Source organism: Phacochoerus africanus, chromosome 2, assembly GCF_016906955.1.
Source record: "Phacochoerus africanus isolate WHEZ1 chromosome 2, ROS_Pafr_v1, whole genome shotgun sequence".
Taxonomy (NCBI): Eukaryota; Metazoa; Chordata; class Mammalia; order Artiodactyla; family Suidae; genus Phacochoerus; species Phacochoerus africanus.
The window spans coordinates 145,129,995-145,150,318 of NC_062545.1; the positions used below are offsets into that span (position 1 = coordinate 145,129,995).

Consider the following 20,324-nt stretch of genomic DNA (forward strand, 5'->3'; position numbering starts at 1 on the left):
CAGGCCAGAAGAGAGTGGCATGATATACTTAATGTGATGAAAGGAAAAAACCTCCAACCAAGATTACTCTACCCAGCCAGCCTCTCATTCAGATTTGAAGGAGAAATCAAAAGCTTCACAGATAAACAAAAACTAAGAGAATTCAGTACCACTAAACCAGCTTTACAACAAATACTAAAGGAACTTCTCTAGGCAGAAAAGAAAAGACAGCAACAGGAAACAAAAATTCAGCAAATGACAAGGCTCACCAGTAAAGGTATATATACAGTAAAGATAAGAAATCATCCATGTACAATTATACCACCAAAATCAGAAATCATGAGAAGAGGTGGGTACAAAGGCAGGACACTGGAGATGAACTTGCAATTAAGAGAGCAACAACTTAAAGCAATCTCATATACCTATAGACTCTTATATAAAAACTTCAGAATAACTGCAAACCAAAAATCTACAATTGATACACAAACAAGGAATCTCTGGAGAAGAAATACATCTCATAGTAAATAAGGGCATAATCCACCATGAAAGGGATCATTTGACATCATTCTTGGAATGCTGAAGTCTTCTTAGATCTGATTCTGATTTCCTCTCCATCAAAGAATTTATGATAATTATAACTAAATAATGCAACTGTATAATTAAATAATACAGTTCTACAATTGTATTATTAATAACCATTTGTCTCCATGGTACAATGTAAGGTATAATGTCTTGTTTATCATATCACCTAGAATGGTGTAATGCGTATATTGAAGAATCAATAAGATGCAACAAATTGTGAGGACATATTTATATAATTACACTGTTTTTTAACCAATTTGTGCATTTTATACTTTATTTATTTTCAGAGGGTGTATTATTTTTGTTATTCTTACCAGTTAAGTTATTCTTTTTATTATGCTATATAAAATATTTAATGGTATATACAGCTTTCTTCTTTATAAATTTTAGTTGCATAATATACACAATTTTAATACAATGCTAATTTTTAAAGAAAAATTGAAATGTAATAGATAATACTAAATAGTAAAAATGAAAGCCATACAAAATGGGATAAAGTACAGAATAAATTTCCTATTTGTCTCAGCATATTTTCCATTCTACTTCTCCAGAGGCAGTCACTTAATCTGTTTCTTAACATCCATGATATAATAATCTGTGCGAATGTAATTGTGTTTAAATATATATATTTTATTCTGTAAAAAAAATGAAATTAAATTATAAAAAAGACATTGTGAGAAAAGAAAAAAAAACAAAAACAAAAAACCTAAGTGTCTATCAACAGAGCATTGGATAAAGAATACATGGTACATATATACGATGGAATATTATTCAGCCATAAAGAAGAATGAAAAAATGCCATTTGCAGCAACATGGAAGAACTTAGAGATGATCATACTGAGTGAAGTCAGTCAGACAAAGTCAAATATGTGATATTAACATATATGTTTAATGTAAAGTAATGACACAAATGAAAACTAATTTACTAAACAGAAACAGACTCATAGATCTTGAAATCTAACTTATGGTTACCAAAGGGGAAAAGTTGGCAGGAGGGATGGATTGAGGGTGTGAGACTGGCACATGCACACTACTGTATACGGAATGGATGGTCAATGGGGACCTGTACTACAGCACAGGGAAATCTAGTCAATGTTCTGTGATAATCTATATGGCAATGGATGTGTGTATATGTATAACTAATCCACTTTCCTGTACAGAAAAATTAACCCAACATGTAAATCAACTATACTTCAATAATATTTTTTAACTCATCATACCGCCTTACTTGGAGCAGACACCCTCATCATCATGCACACGAGTGCCATTATTGAAGGCTGACTTTTTGCCAAGTACCACACTGGACAGGATATATACATCTGCAGTTATCTTTCCAAACCTTGTGAAGCTGGCATTTCCCCCTTTGTGCAAAGGAGGAATCTGAGACTCACAAAGATAGTAAATACTATGGCTGAGATTTACACCCAAATTCATTCAATTCTAAACCTTTGTCCTTAAGGAGTCAGCTGCAATGCCCCTATTATAGGCTAAACTGTGTCGCCCCAAAAGGCATAGGTTGAAGTCCTAATTCACATGCTGAAGTACATTTGAGTGTAACTGCATTTGGAGAGTCTTTATAGAAGTAACTAAGTTAAAATGAGGTCATTACAATGGGCCTTAACCCAATATAACTAATGTCTTCATAAGAAGAGATTATGACACAGGCACACAAAGAGGGAAGACCACGTGATGACATAGGAAGAAGGCAGCCATCCACAAGCCAAAGAGAGAGGCTTATAAGAAAGACAACCTGTGGATGCCTTGATCTTGGACTTTCAGTCTCTGAGAGAAAATCAACTTCTGTTATTTAAGTCACCCAGTCTGTGGTATTTTGTTCCAGCAGCCCTGACAAAATAATATAGCCCCCAGGAAACAGATGAGCCAAGCAGGAGGCACAGGAACTCAACAGAGGACCACTTACTCTGACTTCAGACATCTCACAAAACTCAGTTGTATGTCTTGACTAATTTACTACTATTTTTTTTCTTGCTTTTTTAGGGCCGCACCCATGGCACATGGAGGTTCCCAGGCTAGGAGTCTAATCGGAGCTACAGCTGCTAGCCTACACCACAGCCACAGCAATGAAGGATTTGAGCTGCATCTGCAACCACCACAGCTCACGGAAACACCAGATCCTTAACCCACTGAGCGAGGTCAGGGATTGAACCTGCAACCTCATGGTTCCTCATGGGATTCACTTTCGCTGCTCCACAACCGGAACTCCTGTCTTGAGTAATTCAAGAAGCCGAAGAGTGCCAGCAAGTCAGAAGGGGATATTTTTCTGGGGACAGACCAATGAGTCAAATGAAAAGTGATCACCAGTAAGAAAGATGAAAAAAGAATTAACAGTGGATACAAGTTATGGAATCACCCCATCCTCTGGAAATAGCCCGTTCAGGACAAGCCCAACAGTGATTCCAGGGGGAATCACTAAGAACACGACCAGGGGCAGCAGCCAATGGAAGCACTGTTTCCTGAGTCACAAAGGCACTGGGCTTTCTTCCCATCCAGATGGGACCAAAGGTAGCAGCCATCACTAGGAAATACCATCTTGTCTATGAAGCTGCTTATCACATTCTATACCTTATGGGAAAGAGAGGTTCTGGAATCCCTAATTTGACTATATAGTTTAGCAAATACTTTGAGTGCTTACAGGAATCCACCCTGCCTGGACACCTGCCTTCTGGGCTTCTGCTTTACACATCACAGCCTTGGATGACTGCTGAACCCACCCTTTCCTGACCTCAGGAGAAGGATAGCTGTATCATGACAGCTACCTACCTTTCTTCTGTCAGGTACAAGCTTCCGAGTGTAGCTGGAGATGACAGTCCATGCACTTGGCTTTTCCATAGCAGGACTCTCCCAGTGCACCACAGGCAACAAATCCAAAGAGGACCTGGGTCCAGATAGTGGATTCCAGCCTTGTAGCCACTGACCAGTCACTTCTCCTGCTGTGGCTGCAAGTGCTGCCACTGAGGTGCAAAGGTACTTCCATGTAGAAAAAAGGCCTTGGCGCCAACATGCACACACATGTCTACACTACTGTAAAGGACAGCCCTGCAGACACAGCCACTAGGGGCAGCATGCTGGGCGCTGCAGGCCTGCATGCCAGGGCAGGGAATGCTGGACATGGGTCAAAGATGCTTCTTACCCAAATTATAGATAATGTATCAGCATTTCTACACAATACTTGAATATGGTTAACTGTTAAACACTTGCAAGAATAAACTCGTTTTGGAGTTCCCTGGTGGCCGGGTGGGTAAAGGACCCAGCACTGTCGCTTTACAGTGACAGTGGGTTCGATCCCAGGCCCAGGTATTTCCCCATGCCACAGGTGTGGCAAAATAAATAAATAAATAAATAAATAAACAAACACATTCTTCCCTTTTGTCCACTGTGCCTGCTTACCTGTTGTAGAGGAGAATGTCTGGCTTCCAAATCTGGCCATCTGGGAAACGAACTGTCTTCACACCCGGATATTCTGACATATTCCACTGTAAATAGTGATCTGTCCAAGACTAACAAAAACAGACTGACAGCATTAGCAGTATTTTTCTTCCGTGCCCGTTAATATATCTTGTAAGAGATTATTAGATAAGTTTGAAACCAAAAAGAGTTCCAGACACTTATTTACATAATTGAGTTGCTATCTATAAAATATATGGAATCTGGGAATTAAATAATCCCTTACAAAATGACCATGAGCAGCATAAAAATCACATTTACGATCCTGCTGTCACCATGAGCACAGGCAGAGGGTAGCATTAAAGTTAATTCCAATCTACTGCATGCCCCCAAGCCTTCCCCTCCAGCAGCAGATGGATTTTTTTCCTAGCCAAATGAGTAACTGTTTTGCTTTAAAAGTTTTCCATTGTTAAGAATGCTTAGGAAATAATAAATTTATTATTTTAATCGGAATAATAACAAGGCCGGAAAAATGGAGGATATTTATTTCCATGAAACAACTTCATTCAATTGCAGGGATACTTGTCAGAAAGCTCTAAGGATGGGTTTTTGAACGTGAATTATTATTTTCCTGTAAGAATAGCACCTCTGACACCACAACACAAAAATGCAAATATCAGCCTTGGTGGCAAAACACCGAATCAGGATACAGGGTCCAAGGGAAGACTCTTAAATATTTATAAGCATGTGAACACAGGAGCATCTCTTTGGGGCCAGGTCTGAATAAAGGATCTTTGTGAGAGGAAAGCCCAAGCCTGGGGTCCTCTGTCCCAGGACGGTGCACACTAATGCTACCTGGGGTCCTCTAGCTCTGTAAAGACTGCCTAGGTAGGACCCCACTTCTCAGATTTTTAAAAGGTATGTGACTGATGGCCAACAGGCAAATGACAATATGCTTGACATCACTAATTATTAGAGAAATTCACATCTAAACTATAATGAGGTACCACCTCACACCAGTCAGAATGACCATCTTTAAAAAGTCTACAAATAACAAATGCTGGAGAGGGTGTGGAGAAAAGGGAAGCCCACTGTTGGTGGGCATGTAAATTGGTATAACCACTATGGAAAATAATATGGAGCTTTCTCAGAAAATTAAACATAGAACTATGATATGATCCGGCAACCCCATTCCTGGGCATATATCCAGACAAAACTACAATTCAAAATGATACGTGCATCCCTACGTTCAGAGCAGCCCTATTCACAGTAATCAAAACATGAAAGCAAGCTAAATGTCCACCGACAGAGGAATCAGTAAAGAAAATGTGCTGCATATACAGAATGGAGCATAAAAAAAGAATAAAATAATGCTATTCACTGAGACACGGAGGGACCTAGAGATTATCATACTAAGTGAAGTAAGCTAGACAGAGGAAGGCAAATATCGTATGATATCACTTATACATGGAATCTAAAATATGGCACAAATGAACTTATCTATGAAACAGAAACAGACTCACAAACATAGAGAATAGATTTGTGGTTGCCAAAAGGGAGGAGGCTGGGGAAGGAATGGTTTGGGAGTTTGAGATTAGCAGATGCAAACTAGTAAATATAGAATAAATAAACAACAAAGTCCTACTGTATAGCATAGAGAACTACATTCTATATCCCATGATAAACCATAATGGAAAAGAATGAAAAAGAATGTGTGTGTGTGTGTGTGTGTGTGTGTGTGTGTGTGTGTACACAACTGAATAACCTTACTGTACAGCATAAATTAATACAATATTGTAAGTCAATCATATTTCAATGTAAAAATAAATAAATATATAAAAAGGTTTGGGATGCAGCACCCCCTCCAGAGCTGGGACTGGGACAACTCCCATAATCAAATACATCATTATTTCTACAGTGAAACATACATATTTAGTCAGAAAATAAATGCTTCAATCGTATAGCAATTTCAGTTTGATGTTAGACCCAATGAGTTTGATATAAAGTTATAAAAACATCAATGGAAAACCAAAAAATCAAAAAGAAAAACACATCTTTTCAAAGCTGCTGAGATCTGAGAACTGCAGCCAAGGTGTTGTGGGCCTAGAATTATTTTAACTGGCAACAAGAGTTTAATGCCATGCACCAGGGATCCCACCATCCTCTGGAAAGGCGAGATTCCAGTTCTAGAACCATCTGAAGTCAGGCTGGATGAGTCACAGCATCCCACAGCCATGGACCACAGGGGTTGAGAATGTGTCAATGCAGAAGGTGCTGAAGTGCCATAAGGGGCATATAGCATGTGGACCCACCTGGCTGATGTCTCCAATTTGACATGTGGGGCTAGGGGAGGACAGGACCGTGCAGCACCCAGAAAGGGCCAATCCTGTCTGGGTAGTTTTGCAGGAGTGCCAGGGCGCTGGCCATACCCTGTTTGTTCCAGCGGTTCCATCCCGGCCCCTCTGCCCTGCACTCCCTACTTTTCTCTCCCTTGTTCCAGACATCAGCCCTTCCAAACCCAACACCTGTGCTTTCCTGGCCACGTTCTCATACCCAGTGCTGGGATGCCCCTCCCATCCTAATTATCACAAAGCCAGACTCTGTCACCATTCCCACCGTGCTGATCAGCGGTCCCTGGGCCCCCAGAACTACCCAGGAAGACACCCAAATCCTCTGCTGCTGAAATGACTGCTGCAGTGAGAGGGGAGGCAGGGAAAAAGGAGCACTCCATCATCAAACTTAAACCTCTCCTGATGGCACCACATCTGCACTGCAGGAAGCCTCCCTGGCAATCCCTCACACCCTCCTATCTTCCCTATGCAGGCTCCTACTCAGCTGCATATACCCTGGGGCACGTATCCTGGCACCTTACTGGTTCAGTGTAGTGAACACGTGCACCAGGCTCCTTAAGATGTGGAATATCGCCAGGACCATTCCCATTTACCAGAGAAAGCTGGGGCCCACAGATGTGACATCTTTGTTGGTCACTGGGTCAGGACTCAGAATTGCATTATTTGACCTCAAGCAGGGTGACTCCTGGACTCCTCCATGATTGGTTCCTCCCAATCTGTCTGCATGGGCAAAGGCTGCACCTCGACAAGGTGGGCTGCACTTCGTCCCTGAAGGCTGCTCTTCTACTCACATGGGTCCCATGATCCAAAGCCAAGCTGGGTCTCTCCCACCATCATGGCAGAAAGGGGAGCTACAGGGAGCTTGGGAATTTGTCCACTTGAGTTTGTACCAATGCTCCTGCAGGGAAGAGCTGTGTGAGCTCGAGCAGATAAATCACCCTCTATGAGCTACAACGTCCTCATCCATGTCCCATCTCATCTTCCTTGGGCACCGTACAATGAAATAACGTGTGCAGTAACCAGTAGGTCTCAGGGCCCTGTGAGGCATGTGATCAATGATGGTTTTAAAAGGAAGAGGGATCCCTCCATTTTACAAAATCCCAGAGGACAGGAGAACTGTAATAACTGAGCTGCAGTCAAAGGCGGGGAGGGCAAGGGCCGACTTGGTGTCAGGAGTTGGGGCAGGAACCTTGGGGCCAGGGCCATGTGTCCTGGGTTTCCTGAAAGATTCCTGAAGAACAGATGTGGAAAAGGGCCTGTATGCCATCACATTTCAGACAGGGGTTTTCTATCCTCTAAGCACTCACTGTGCACTCAGATGGCAGGGACACTGAGCAAATCTTCTTACAGACGACATCTGGCCCAGCTTCCACAGGTGGGCATCAGGAGACAAGCAGGAACCTAGAAACGCCAATCCTTCCGGAGCGTCCTGTCGGAACAGGCAGCCCTATGCCTTATCTCCCTATTTCTATGGATTTCTTCTCATGAAGTCTTCAAAATAAGATTACATGGGGTGGTTAAGGGGACCCACAAGGGAAGAAGGGGCCCTTGATGTAAAATGCAGAGTAGGAATCCCATTCACTCACAGGTCTGAGAACCAGCCCTATTAGGACCTGTGTGTGGGGCAGGGGCTCGGGGAGAGGAGCGGTGCAGGCAGGAGGCAGAGGGATGGACTGGGAGTTTGGGATGAGCAGATTCAAACTGTTATATAGAGAATGGATAAACAACAAGGACCTATTGTATAGCACAGGGAACTATATGCAATATCCTGTAATAAACCATAATGGAAAAGAATATAAAAAGCATATAAACATGTATAACTGAGTCACTGTGCTGTACAGCAGAAACTGGCACAACATTGTAAATCAACTGAACGTTAATTTTAAAAAGAAGAAGTACCTGCCTGGGGCCCACAGGAAAATCCTTTTAAATGTGTGTGCACACACACAGGCATGGAAATATTAAAGTTACGGAGAGAGAGAGTAGGGCATAAAAGCAAGTGAATGACAGAAAGGGGAAAGTTCTCTTCCTTTAAAAGAAATACATTATGGCATAATAAGAAATATATTTGGTTTCTGTCCCTGGTTCCTGGCAGAGAGCTCCTAAAACCCTGGGAATTCCTTTAGTGATCAGAGAGTCTTTTAAGTACATCTTCTATTCTAAGGAGCTGGCACAGGGTGGGGCTCTTATGTGCCACAGGATGGCAGGATGTCACTGGTTACCAGAAAGACCAACCCTGCATGAGAGGGAGGAACTTCCAACTGCACCCACCCCATCTCTGGGAAGAGGTGGGAGGCTGGAGACTGGGTTATAAAACTCATAAACAACAAGGATCGGACAGCCTCCAGGCTGTGACCACATCTAGGTGCAGGGAGGGACACTAAGAGCAAGGAAGCCTCACCCCCAACTGCCCTGGCATCCCCTCCTTCAGCCCCTCCTGAGCTGGATCCTTGATAGGAAATTGGAAACACGGAAAGGGTTTGTGAGTTTCAGAAGCTGTTCCAGAAAAGTACTGAACCTGAGAGGGAGGAGTGGGAACGTCCAAATTTGATCAGCCGGACAGAAGTGTGGGTCTCCTGGGTCCTGTCTGCAGCTGGTGTCTGCCTGCCATGGAGACACCAGGGGCAGTCTGTGGGGCTGAGACCTTACCTTTTGGGATCTGCTGCTGACTCTCAGAAGAGAATCGAGTTGCTGGGCACTGAGGTTAAGGCAGGGAAATCACAGAAATGGATGTAGGTGAGCAGACACCAAGCAAGCACCCGGCATGGGAAACACCTCACACATTCTTCCCATCAGAGGAAGACAGTGGGTCTCCTTCTTCCTTCTGCCCTAAAATGTTCTTCTTTCAGTGTGACATAGTGACTCTTCACCCTAAGCAAGCCACTGATGTCTTACCTATGAGCATAGCATAATGCTTGCTCCTATATGCCAGAGAGAAGTGATAAAGAATGCAGAAATTAAGAAGGTAAACAGTTTAGATAAACAAGGTCCTATGTAAAGCACAGGAATCTATCAATATCTTGTAATAACCTATAATGAAAAATAATACAAAGAGTTCCCTTGTGGTGCAATGGGTTAGGGAGCTGGCATTGCTGCCATAGCAGTTTGGGTCGCTGCTGTGACTTGGGTTTGATCCCTGCATGGCCAAAAACATACAAATATATATATATGAACCACTTTGCTGTACACCTGACACTAATACAATATTGTAAATAAACTATACTTCAAAAGGCGGGGAAATTAAATATTTTAGACATAAATATTGTTTAGAATCTAATATTCTATGATATTACTTCCATAATTATGAGATAAAAAAATAAACATAAGATGGATTAGAAACCTGAAACTAGAAGAATGGTTAGAATTCCAAAATTAAAGACAGACTTTTTTTTTTTTTAAGAAAATGCAAGTTTCAGGATGGCGCACATGCCTCTTTAGAGACCAACATGGCTTCTGTCATTTTTTCTCATGGATTAAATCAGATTATGTCTGACAGGCCTCCCCAAATGATAAAAGCTATCTGCAGAAAAAATATATCAAGTGCTTCCTCTGAAGAATATAAAGAGGTCAACAGAGAAATAAGACCTTTCTCTTCTTTCAAGTATCTAAAAAACCAGAAATTCCTATAAATCAAGGGCAGATGAGAGAAAGGTAAACAAAATCGACAAACTGTAGGTCAAAGAGAAATTTTTTTCTGCCTCCTCTATTTGGAATGTATAGAAAATCCATTATTATTAACCTTAGTGCTTAAATACCCTACAGAAAAGATTACATGGGTTCAGGTTTTCAGAACAGGAATTCAGCAATGTGAAACCAGGGGAGAGAAAAGCCAGTCGCTGAGAGCAATTTCCTGGGCTCTTTGTCCCCTCCTATCTGTTTCTGCTCTCCCTCCCTGGGACTCTGGCCCTGACTGCCTGTCCCATTACTTGGACTGGGGCAGGCCAGGCTGGTCACCAGCCTGGAGAAGACAACCACAGGAATCAAGGTGGGGGTCATCTTTTAAATGGCCCTGGGGCAGCTTCCAGGACATGTCGGGGTGCCGTCTGAGTTCCCCATGTTCTTGTGGCCAGTCAGAATGCCAAGGCTTTCCAGACGGAAACACTGGGTGGGAGAAAAGTTTTGATTAGATAACTGTTATGGTCCATTCTAAATACAAGAGACATGATTCTTTAAAATTCAGTGGGGAGCTACTGTTATAGCTTTTCTGTGAGCAACAGGTGCCAGATAAACATGCCACCCAGCTTTATAAGGAAACATGCTACAAAGGCACCTGGCTTGTTTTCCACATGGTGGGTACCTGGAAACAGGCATTTCATTACCAAGGTCACACCTAGAAACACTAGGACTCCCCGATATTTCCATTCAGAAGAGTCTGTACCCTTCTTCCTCTCCCTTCCACTTCAGTAAAGCAGAGATTTCTCCCACCTGCCCACAGTCCACCCTGCCAGCTGGCCTCCTGCAATACTCCCCAGGGAGGTACTTGATCTTGATACATCAACCTTCTTTAGAGTGTAAATTACATAGCCTGATGGTAAATGGCTTACGAGGAGAAACTGGGTCTCATCCTTCTCTGGGGTCCCCTCACATAGTTCAATGGTTTTCACAAAGCAGGTGCTCAGAAAGATTAGTTGAATAGATACCTGACATAAAAAAGTTGAGTTTTAAAACAAATGAAGCTGCAGATGCTTCTTCAAATGCAAGTCTTAATTAGAAATAAGCTGTGCTTGAAAGAAATTCAGAGGCCTCTGGTGACATCCTCCAAAGCAAGAAGGTTTATTTATGGAACACCTGAACTCAATGCAGTTAAGTAATAATCCAATTACATTTTTCCTGGAAAACAACACCCTTTTTAAAACCACCAAATCATATACTTGCTGAAGATCAATCACTTATGAGGGCTAAGAACATAGGCTCAGGGATAAATGACCTGACGCACCAGTAGCAAATTTGGTGTGTCTCTCTAAGATAAATGTCCATGTTAGCTCTGCAATTTGGAAGGCATGGGAAATGGCCAGTTTTATGTTTAAAAGGAAGCATTTGCATCATGCCACCAAATTCCCAGCTTTATCTTAAATGAAAGTGTTCAAATGTTACTTGAGAGCTGGCTTCATTTTGTATCAGTATCTCAGCACCTCTGATGCTCACCTTGAGGTTCTGTTTCAATTCATTCCACAATGGTTTTCAATGCCAGCAGTGGGCAGGAGCAGGGGTCAGAGTGGTAGCTACATCAGGACTTCTACCCACCTGGTTGCACTTGTTCCAGTGGGGGTGGGAGACTTGGAGCCCATTAACAAATAAACTACGTGAAGGATGATGCGTGCTTTGGAAACAAAATGAAGTAGGCTGTGACAGACTGAATGTCTGTGTCCCTGAAATCCCTATGCTGAAATCGGAATCCTAATGTAATGGTTATTGGAGGAGGAACTTTGGAGAGGTGATTAGGTCAGGAGGGTGGAGCCCCCATGAAGGGGATTAGTGCCCTTTCAATAGCAGGCCAGAGAGCTAACTCACTCTTTCCATAATGTGAGGACACAACAAAAAGTTTGTAACCCAGAAGAAGGCAAGCACGTCAGCAACCATGAGTGAACTCCCAGCACCCACAACTGTGAGACATGAGTGTCTACTGTTGGTAAGTCACCCAGGTGATGGTATTTTGTTACAGTAGCCCATGCTAAGATACAAGGTAAGAAGAAACAATGGGCTGGGGAAAAATGGGATGGTTTGGGACAGTACCTAGGAACTCAGGAAAACCTCAGAGGAAAAAAAGATTATGTAGAGGAAGAGGCAGATAAGAAATGGGGGAGAAAATCAAGTGGTTCCTGGATGAAGAGCCTGTAAACATAGAAGGCAAGTGCAAAGGCCCTGAGGCAGGTGTGCCGAGGGAGACAGGAGCCCTTGGAGCGACATAATCCAAGGAGGGTCCAGGCTTAACCTTCCTCTTCCCTTACTAGGACCACACTGTCTGCTACACTGAGCACAGACACCACCAGGAACTCTAGCCAGGAGGCTCTGTCCTTACACAGCTGAGAGATGATCCTGGAATAGGCCACAGAGGAGGCAAAGGGTTGATGCAGAGGGGATCTACTGTGAAGGTAGAGCTTCCAGAATTTGCTGCCAGATCAGATGCGGATATGAAAGACCAAAGTTAAGGGTGACTCTGAGGCTTTTGGCCTGAGCAAACAGAACCACTGAATCTCTGTTTATTCCAATGGAGGAGGCTGTGAAAGGGGGAGTGGGGTGGTCTGGAGCACAAGGGTGCTAAGAGCCTATTAGTGGCCCAAGTGGAGACCACAGAAGGGTAGTCAGGTTGGTGCTGTCGGCTCAGAGGTGTTGGTTCAAGACAGGGGACTGGATCCTCCAATTCCTGGAATGATGACTGGCAGGAAAGAGGCATGAAGAGACAGCAGAAGGAACCCAGAAGTTAAACCTCACCAAGAGAAATCTAGGCACTAAGTGAAGAAAGATTCCAAGGAACAATGAGCTCTACCAAACGCTCCTGAGGGGTAAGATAAAGGGGAAACCTTAATACTGGAAAACCCAGAACAGTGGTGTTCTACTCAAGGAGGGGTTAGGGTAAGGCAGGCATTGCCAGATAAGGATCGTGAGGTATCCCTCTAGTGATGGTGCTATTCTGCTCCTGCCTGCAGGGGGGAAGGGCAGGGGCTGAAGACCTGAAGGCAATGCATTAATACACTTAGGATTTATGCACTGCATTGCATGCAAACAATTTTACCTTGGAAGAAAAGTAAAAAGCTCTCTGAACTCTCAGATTTCCATGAAATATGTGGGTGAAAGAGTTCCAATGTCCACTATTCTACTTTGAGCTGCATTACAAAATAAATTAGATGAATAGATGGCCAGAGATGGGATAAAGCAAGTAAAGTAAAATGCTAATTACAGAATCCAGGAGGCTGGTATATTGGTGCTCACTATAAATTCATCTTCTCGGTAGATTAGAAAATTCTCAGAGTTCCCATTCTCAGTGGGTTAAGGACCTGATATTGTCTCTATGAGGATGCAGGTTTGATCCCTGACCTTGCTCAATGGGTTAAGTTTCCAGCACTGCCACAAGCTTCAGTGCACTGTCACAGATGCAGCTCAGATCTGGTGTTGCGTGGCTGTGGTGTAGGCCTGCAGTTGCAGACCCCTAGCCCAGAAACTTCAATATGCACAGGTGCAGCCATAAAAAAAGAAAATTCTCATCCAAAAAACTGTGGAAAACTATTGCTCATAATATTTAGTAAGCTGGAGGTCAGTGATTTGCCCACAGAGAGCCAGATGAAGGGGAGTTGAGTTGCGAATGCAAGGGGAGAGATTGAGGACAGTGGAGGCCTGGGCTCAGGGGGACCTTGTTGTAAAGGGGAGAGAAAACCAGGGCATCACCAAGGTGCATGTACATATGCTAGTGAGAATGGCCCACAGACAGAAGCCCTTCTGAAAACCTGGCTCTCAGCAGGCACCAGGAGGTGGGACCTCCTTCACTGAGGAAGGGCTGGCTTCCAGACCCTGCACCCCTGGCAAAGGAGCGAAGCTGCTCTCAGAGGGCATAGGTGTATAGGTGCGATCCACTCACTGAAAAGTGTTGCTTTAACTCCTGCACGGGAAACTCTCAAAGGTTTCTACTTTATTCATAACATGGAGGTTCTGCAAGGGGTATAAGACACAGCTAAGTATACCCCTGAGACACAGCACACAGTATGAAGTAAATCCATTTTCTTTCTCTTTCTCCACTTTCACTTGTATCCAGCTAAAACTCACCTGCCAGAGAACTGCCTGGGAGCACCCTCTGTCTCCATGGTTAAGCATCCCTCCCACTCACAAAGAAAGACCAATTCCCCCTCTTTCAACTCAGCTGGGGTTACTGACCCCAAAACCAAAAAAAGTCAATTCAAAATAGGCTGGGATTCACACACACACACCACATATAAAATAGATAACTAGCAAGGACCTACTACACAGCTCAGGGAAATCTACTCAATATTCTGTAATAGCCTATATGGGAAAAGAATCTAAAAAGGAATGGATAGATGGATATATGTACATGTATAACTGAATCACTTTGCTGTACACCTAAAACTAACATACACTGTACATCAACTATATGCCAATAAAATTAAAAAACAAAACAATAGGGAGTTCCTGTTGTGGCTCAGTGGAAACGAATCAGACTATTATCCATGAGGATGCAGGTTCAATACTTGGCCTCGCTTAGCAGGTTAAGGATCCAGCATTGCCATGAGCTGTGGTATAAGCTGCAGCCAAGGCTCAGATCCCATGTGGCTACAGCTTCAATTCATCCTCTAGCCTGGGAACTTGCATATGCTGCAGGTACGGCCCTAAAAAGAAAAAAAAAAAAACTAAGAAACTAAAAAAACAAAAACAAGTGTAAGTGTAAATTTTGTTAGAAATTGGGTGACAAGTACTTTCAAAGATCAAATAGATTTTAATTATTTGCTTTCAGCAAAATTGAAGGAGAAACTAATCAACTTGTTAGCTGATATACCTTTATGAAATCTCTATTATTTTCGGCATGTAATCCAGAAGTAGTTCAAGGAATTGAATAACACTGCTATCACAAAGTGCCTTTCATTCCGAACTATACATGTTACTACATTTATTTTTAAAAGTTATAGAATTTATGGTGAAATATGTCTTAATGTCTCATTTTTAGCAATAAAAACTAGTCATCTATGAACACATAAACAATTTTAAAACACAACCCTGTCTTTGGTAGAGAGGTACATTTCCAATTTTTATGTTTAATAATTATTAAAATTAACAATTCGTTTCATCTTGATGAATTATGTACCAATAATCAGTGTAATCCTAAATCAATCCAGAAGAAAAAAATCTTAGCACTTATTTTCTGAAGGAACAATTTGTATAAATATTAACTTTTGAGGGAACTAAGAATAATTAACAAGAGAATTTCAAACATGAAGTTGTATCACATTAGGATAGAATTCTGTGTGGAAGACTAGTGCAGAGAAGAAAAGAGACTGGGTAAAACATCCAACAATTAAAGAAGGGCTTGTGTGTGTGTGTGTGTGTGTGTGTGTGTGTGTGTGTGTGTGCTGCACATGCAGTATATGCATCCAACAGTTAAAGAAGGGCTTGTGTGTGTGTGTGTGTGTGTGTGCTGCACATGCAGTATATGCAAGTTCCCAGGCTAGGGGTCAAATAGGAGCTGTGGCTGCCAGCCTACACCACAGCCACAGCAAGGCCAGATAGATGCCAGCCATGTCTGTGACCTACACCACAGATCACGGCATGCCAGATACTTAACCCACTGAGTGAGGCCAGGGATCAAACCTGTATCCTCATGAATACTAGTGATACTCATTTCTGATGTGCCACAAGGGGAACTCCTATATATTTTTTTAAGTGAATGATTTGGCCATCAAATTATATGGCATTTAAATAGATTCAATTTTTAAAAAAAGACTTACAGTTTGATTTTTAATGTCAATATTGACAACTGGATGGAAGTGACACAATTTTCAGTTAATTAAATTGTGGTTAGAACTTTAGAAGTCAAGGTAAGATCCATGAAGGAAAAAAATACAGGATTTCAAAATTCTTGCAGGGGTCACCAGAGCAGGAAGCCTGAGGACTTCCAGCTTAGGCAATGTTCTGTTGCACTCAGACAGGCATGTCTTCAGGCAAGAGGTGCAATGCAGGCACTCTGAGCCCTGGGGACCCCTTACAGTGCAGGCTGTGCATGGGCACATGCAGACCTGCATCTTACCATTGTCCTGCGTTCTTCTGCTTCTGAAATTTCCACAAGTCACCCTGTAGTGAAACAGGAGCACGCCCTGAACCTTGCAGGGGGCAGTCCAGAGCAGGTAAAGGCGGGATGTTCTGCCTCCTTGGTGACATGGGTGAAGTCCAGGAGCACAGTCCTGGGGATTCTCAGGGACCCCACTTCCCTGAAATTCCTGCTAAGACATCTTGGAATCAAGAGCAGGAAGCCCAGTTGGCAATGACTGCCACTGTCTCAACTTACCATTTGCAGCCAAATGTTGGTGGTTAACACTTGGTTTTTCTCATCCTTTAAAGAAAAAAAAAAAAAGAGAGAAAGAGAGAGAGTGAGAAATAGCATTTATAGGGTTTACACAAGAGGAAATGATACTATCATTCACGCATGAACCTGACAGTTGGGACCACTGGGATGTGCGGAAATTAGAATGCACGGAGCACTTTGAAATACATTCAAGTAGCATTTCTCCAGAGTGAAGCTTTTCCACTTACTCTGAAGTGATACACATGCATTATAGAGCACTGACAAAAGATGTGAAAGCATAGAGAAGAAAATTAGAACCCTGCAACCCTACCATCCAGAGATGATGCCTGGTCATGGTTTGGCTCATTTTCCTTTTCCTTCATAAATTATTTTTTATCCTTTGTATACTTAACAAAAGAAAATGGGGAGCAAATTCCAATCTTTTAAAGTCCAGTTTATTACCACAGTGGATAGAGTTTTAAGCAAACCGAAATATTTTATGTTGGAGTTCCCTGGCAGTGTAGTGGGCTAAAGATCTGATGTTGTCACTGCTGTGACTCAGGTCAGTGTTGTGGTAAGGGTTCGATCCCTGGCCCCAGGAACTTTCACTTGCTGTGGGCACGGGCTCCCTCACACACACAAATTTACCCTTCCTTCCCCCAGAAAGGGAGCCTGGCCTCTGACAGCTGCTGCCCATGTGCTAACAGTGCTACATGGACCCCATTTCTCCCTTGGCCCCGAGGGTCTGCCTGCCTTTCCTCCCATTATCCAATTACTGGGCAGCATACCTTGATACACACCTGCAAAGTAAATCCTGTTCAGCTGAGCAAACTACAGATCAGAAAGCTGAAGTGACTTTATGAAGGGGCCATTCACACTTGGATCTGAGTCAAGAGCCCCTCTTTCTACATTTCCAAACTGCCAGCGGGGCACCAAGCGTGCATTCTGTCCAGGGAGCTCAGGACAGCATATTGATGGTGGCTTTGCTCCCGCACAGGGCACACAAAGCAGATGCTAGTCAACCTCTGGCTTTTCCAACTGGGATGCAACCAGCTCTTTATCATGGCTGGCAAAGCCCAAAATGGCCTAGCAAAAGCCAGGGTGGGCACAGAGACAAATGAGCAAGTTCCCTGCAATAGTTACACTAAAGATGCCATTATTCAGCGTTCAGTGCTCCAATTCCACATAAAAGACCCCATAAATTACCAATTTCCACCCTCTTCAGCAGAAAGTATGTAGTACCTTGGTGTTACCAAGCAGCCCAGAGGCAACGGCTATGAGCCCCTCCCACAAGAACTGCCTGGCCATGTTCCCTGAAGGCATTCACAAAAACAGACCCAGTAGCAGAAAGAGCACCATCTGCCGGGGTGTGGTCACAGGGCAGGCATGCAAATGAGAAATGGATGCTACTGCCCATTAAAATACAAAAGTGCAGAATGTGTAAGGAGATTCTTTGATGCATCTATGTCCTTGCCCTGCCAGCTCAGGTGGAAAGGTGGCTGTTAATCCCACAGAGAGGATCTGGCTGCCCAGGAAGACAGGGGACCAAGTCCCCAGGGTCCCAGGCCAGGAACTGTCTCCAGAAACTGCCGCCAGTTCACTTACAGGAAAAATGGATCCCATGTTTGCAAAACACCACATGCCAGGGGGTTTTGGCAGAAAAAGTTGTGGAGCTAATTAACCTTTCTCTGCCCCCTGTGCCAAGAACAGTCTCTGACAGAGTCATGCATCTGAACTGCAGGAACATTCTAGTTCCAGCCCCATCTCCAGTCTTATCTGAAAGCACTGATAAAGTCTTTTAGGACATATGTCCCTTGCCTCGACTTATTAAGGAGTTGTTGGTTTTAATGGACTTAAAATTAGCCAGTGTTCCGTTCAGGTGGCTTTCCTTTTTTAATTGCATCTGTGTCTTTATCTTCCGAGAGAAAGGCTTCTGTGGTTTGGGAGCTCAATTACTACCAATCTAATTAAAAGGCTTTCTTCTTTTCAACATGCTAGCTGAAACCTCATTAGAGGGAAACGGGATTTCTGTGGTGTGCGGCAGCATGGGGCTGAGCAGTGCATTTCAAACTGTAATCAACGCAGAGCAGCAGCCAGCCTCCACTCGAGACTTGGACAAAGCCTGCAGAACCGGAAGAGAAGGTGCTATCTGTGTTCTCAAGGTGGGTCCCCCAGCCCCCATCCCAAGCCACCCACTGGCTGACTCTCAGCTATCAGTCTGCACAGTGACCAGGCACCCAGCCTCCTTCCCAAGCCCCCTGCAAATATGACCTCTCCCCACCCAACACTGAATATTTGTGTAGCCCAAATGTCCTATGTTGAAACCCAACCTTCACGATGTTGGTATTAGGAGGAGGGGCCTTTGGAAAGTGTTTAGGTCATAAGGGTGGGCTCACCCTCATGATCAGGATTAGTGCCCTTGTAACCCAGCAGGGCCCTGTGGGGCTCCTGGGCACAAAAGCCTCTGTGTCACCCATTTTTTGTTTTTAGGGAATAAGCTCCAGCCTCCATGGCCTTCCCTGAGCTCCAAAGGGCAGGTCCAAACAGTTGCTAATCAGGGAAAGGAGGGGATGCAGACAAGAGAGGAACAGTCAAGAAACAATGATGCAGCCTTAGGGGAGGGCCCTGGGTCCTCCTCAAGGGATACATATTCTGAGCTCTTCTGAAGAACTAAAACCCCCCACAAATGAAAGATGTTCACTACTTGATGAAGCATTCTTCATTCCAAAAAGAAAGAGGACCACAGCCCCAGGGCCACTGAACACCAGTTTTGAAGAATGCAAGCTTGCATCTACCCTGATCCTTATCTGAAACCCCATTTTCCTACTACCAAACTATAAGACCACCTCCTATTCTCTCCCAAGGGAGGGCATAGTCTTAAAGGCATTAGCCTGCTGTGGCCTCCTTTGCCTGGCAAAGCAATAAAAACTATCTTTTTCTCCTTCACCCCAAACTCTGTGCATTTCCATTCAGCACCAGTAGACAGAGATCAAGTTTTGGCAACACCCTTATAAAAGGGGCCCTGTAGAGTCCCCTCACCCTTCTGCCACCCAAAGACCCAGCAAGAAGACAGCCAACTATGACCCAGGAAGCAGGCTCTCACTAGACATGAGATCTGCAGGTGCCTTGATCTTGAATTCCCCAGGTTCCAGAATCATGAGAAATAAATGCAGATCCTTAAGCCACTCAGGCTGTGGTACTTTTGTTACAGCAGCTGAGCTGATGGAAGGCAGGGCTCTCTCATAGTCTGACCTCTGCTCAGCTCTAGATGGGCTCCTTGCCCTCCTCCAACTGCACTGCTCCAAGAATCCTATCTCGGAGTGAAAGGATGAAAATGCAGCTTAACCCTCCCAGAACCCAGGAAGTTAATAAAAAGCTCTACATGCCCTCGAATTCTGGACCCTGTTCCCCAGGTAAAAGACCACACTTCTTGCTATTTTAGGGCTTGTTCTCTGTTCTGTACAAAACTATGTGGAGGAGAAAAGAAAAAGAAAGAAAAAAACAAAAAAACAACAAAAAAAAAATAGGCACCTGAGTACGTGCCTCTAGGCAGGAAACTCCTTGAAACTGCTTGAGATAACGGGAAAAGGGTCTCTAAGTGATTGTTTGGCCTCTGTAAAGCCGCTTGCATAAGATGAAAGGAGGGGGAGTTAATCGCTAAACCGACCCCAGTAAGATCGGCTGTGCCATAAAATGTTAAATATCCTGGTAAACATACCTTGGCGACAATACGTCTCCCCCTCCCAGGAACAAGCCCAAACACGTAACTCCAGAACAAATTAAAACTAATTGGTCCACGAAGCACGGGTTCGCAAATGATTGGTTTGTGATATTTTGAAATGATTGGTTTGTGAAGCGCGGGCTATGCTGTGAACCCCTGGCTTTGTTGTAAATCCCATAAAAACTATCTTGACTCCGCACTCGGGGCCGCAGTCCTCTACCCCTGTGTGGTGTACGACTGTGGGCCCCAGCGCGCTTGGAATAAAAATCCTCTTGCTGTTTGC

General features: G+C 43.6%; 1 protein-coding gene across 2 annotated transcripts in view; it reads right to left on the bottom strand.

The window, feature by feature from the left end:
- LOC125119627 (neuronal acetylcholine receptor subunit alpha-7) overlaps window positions 1-20,324 on the bottom strand; it is a 139,127-nt gene that overhangs the window by 70,478 nt on the left and 48,325 nt on the right. For both annotated transcript variants that reach the window (XM_047766865.1, XM_047766866.1), the window contains exons 3-4: window positions 16,324-16,368; window positions 3,970-4,079 (exon numbers count right to left, since the gene is read on the bottom strand). In XM_047766865.1, the coding sequence (XP_047622821.1) occupies window positions 3,970-4,079; window positions 16,324-16,368 (155 nt within the window). The remainder of the gene's footprint in view (window positions 1-3,969; window positions 4,080-16,323; window positions 16,369-20,324) is intronic.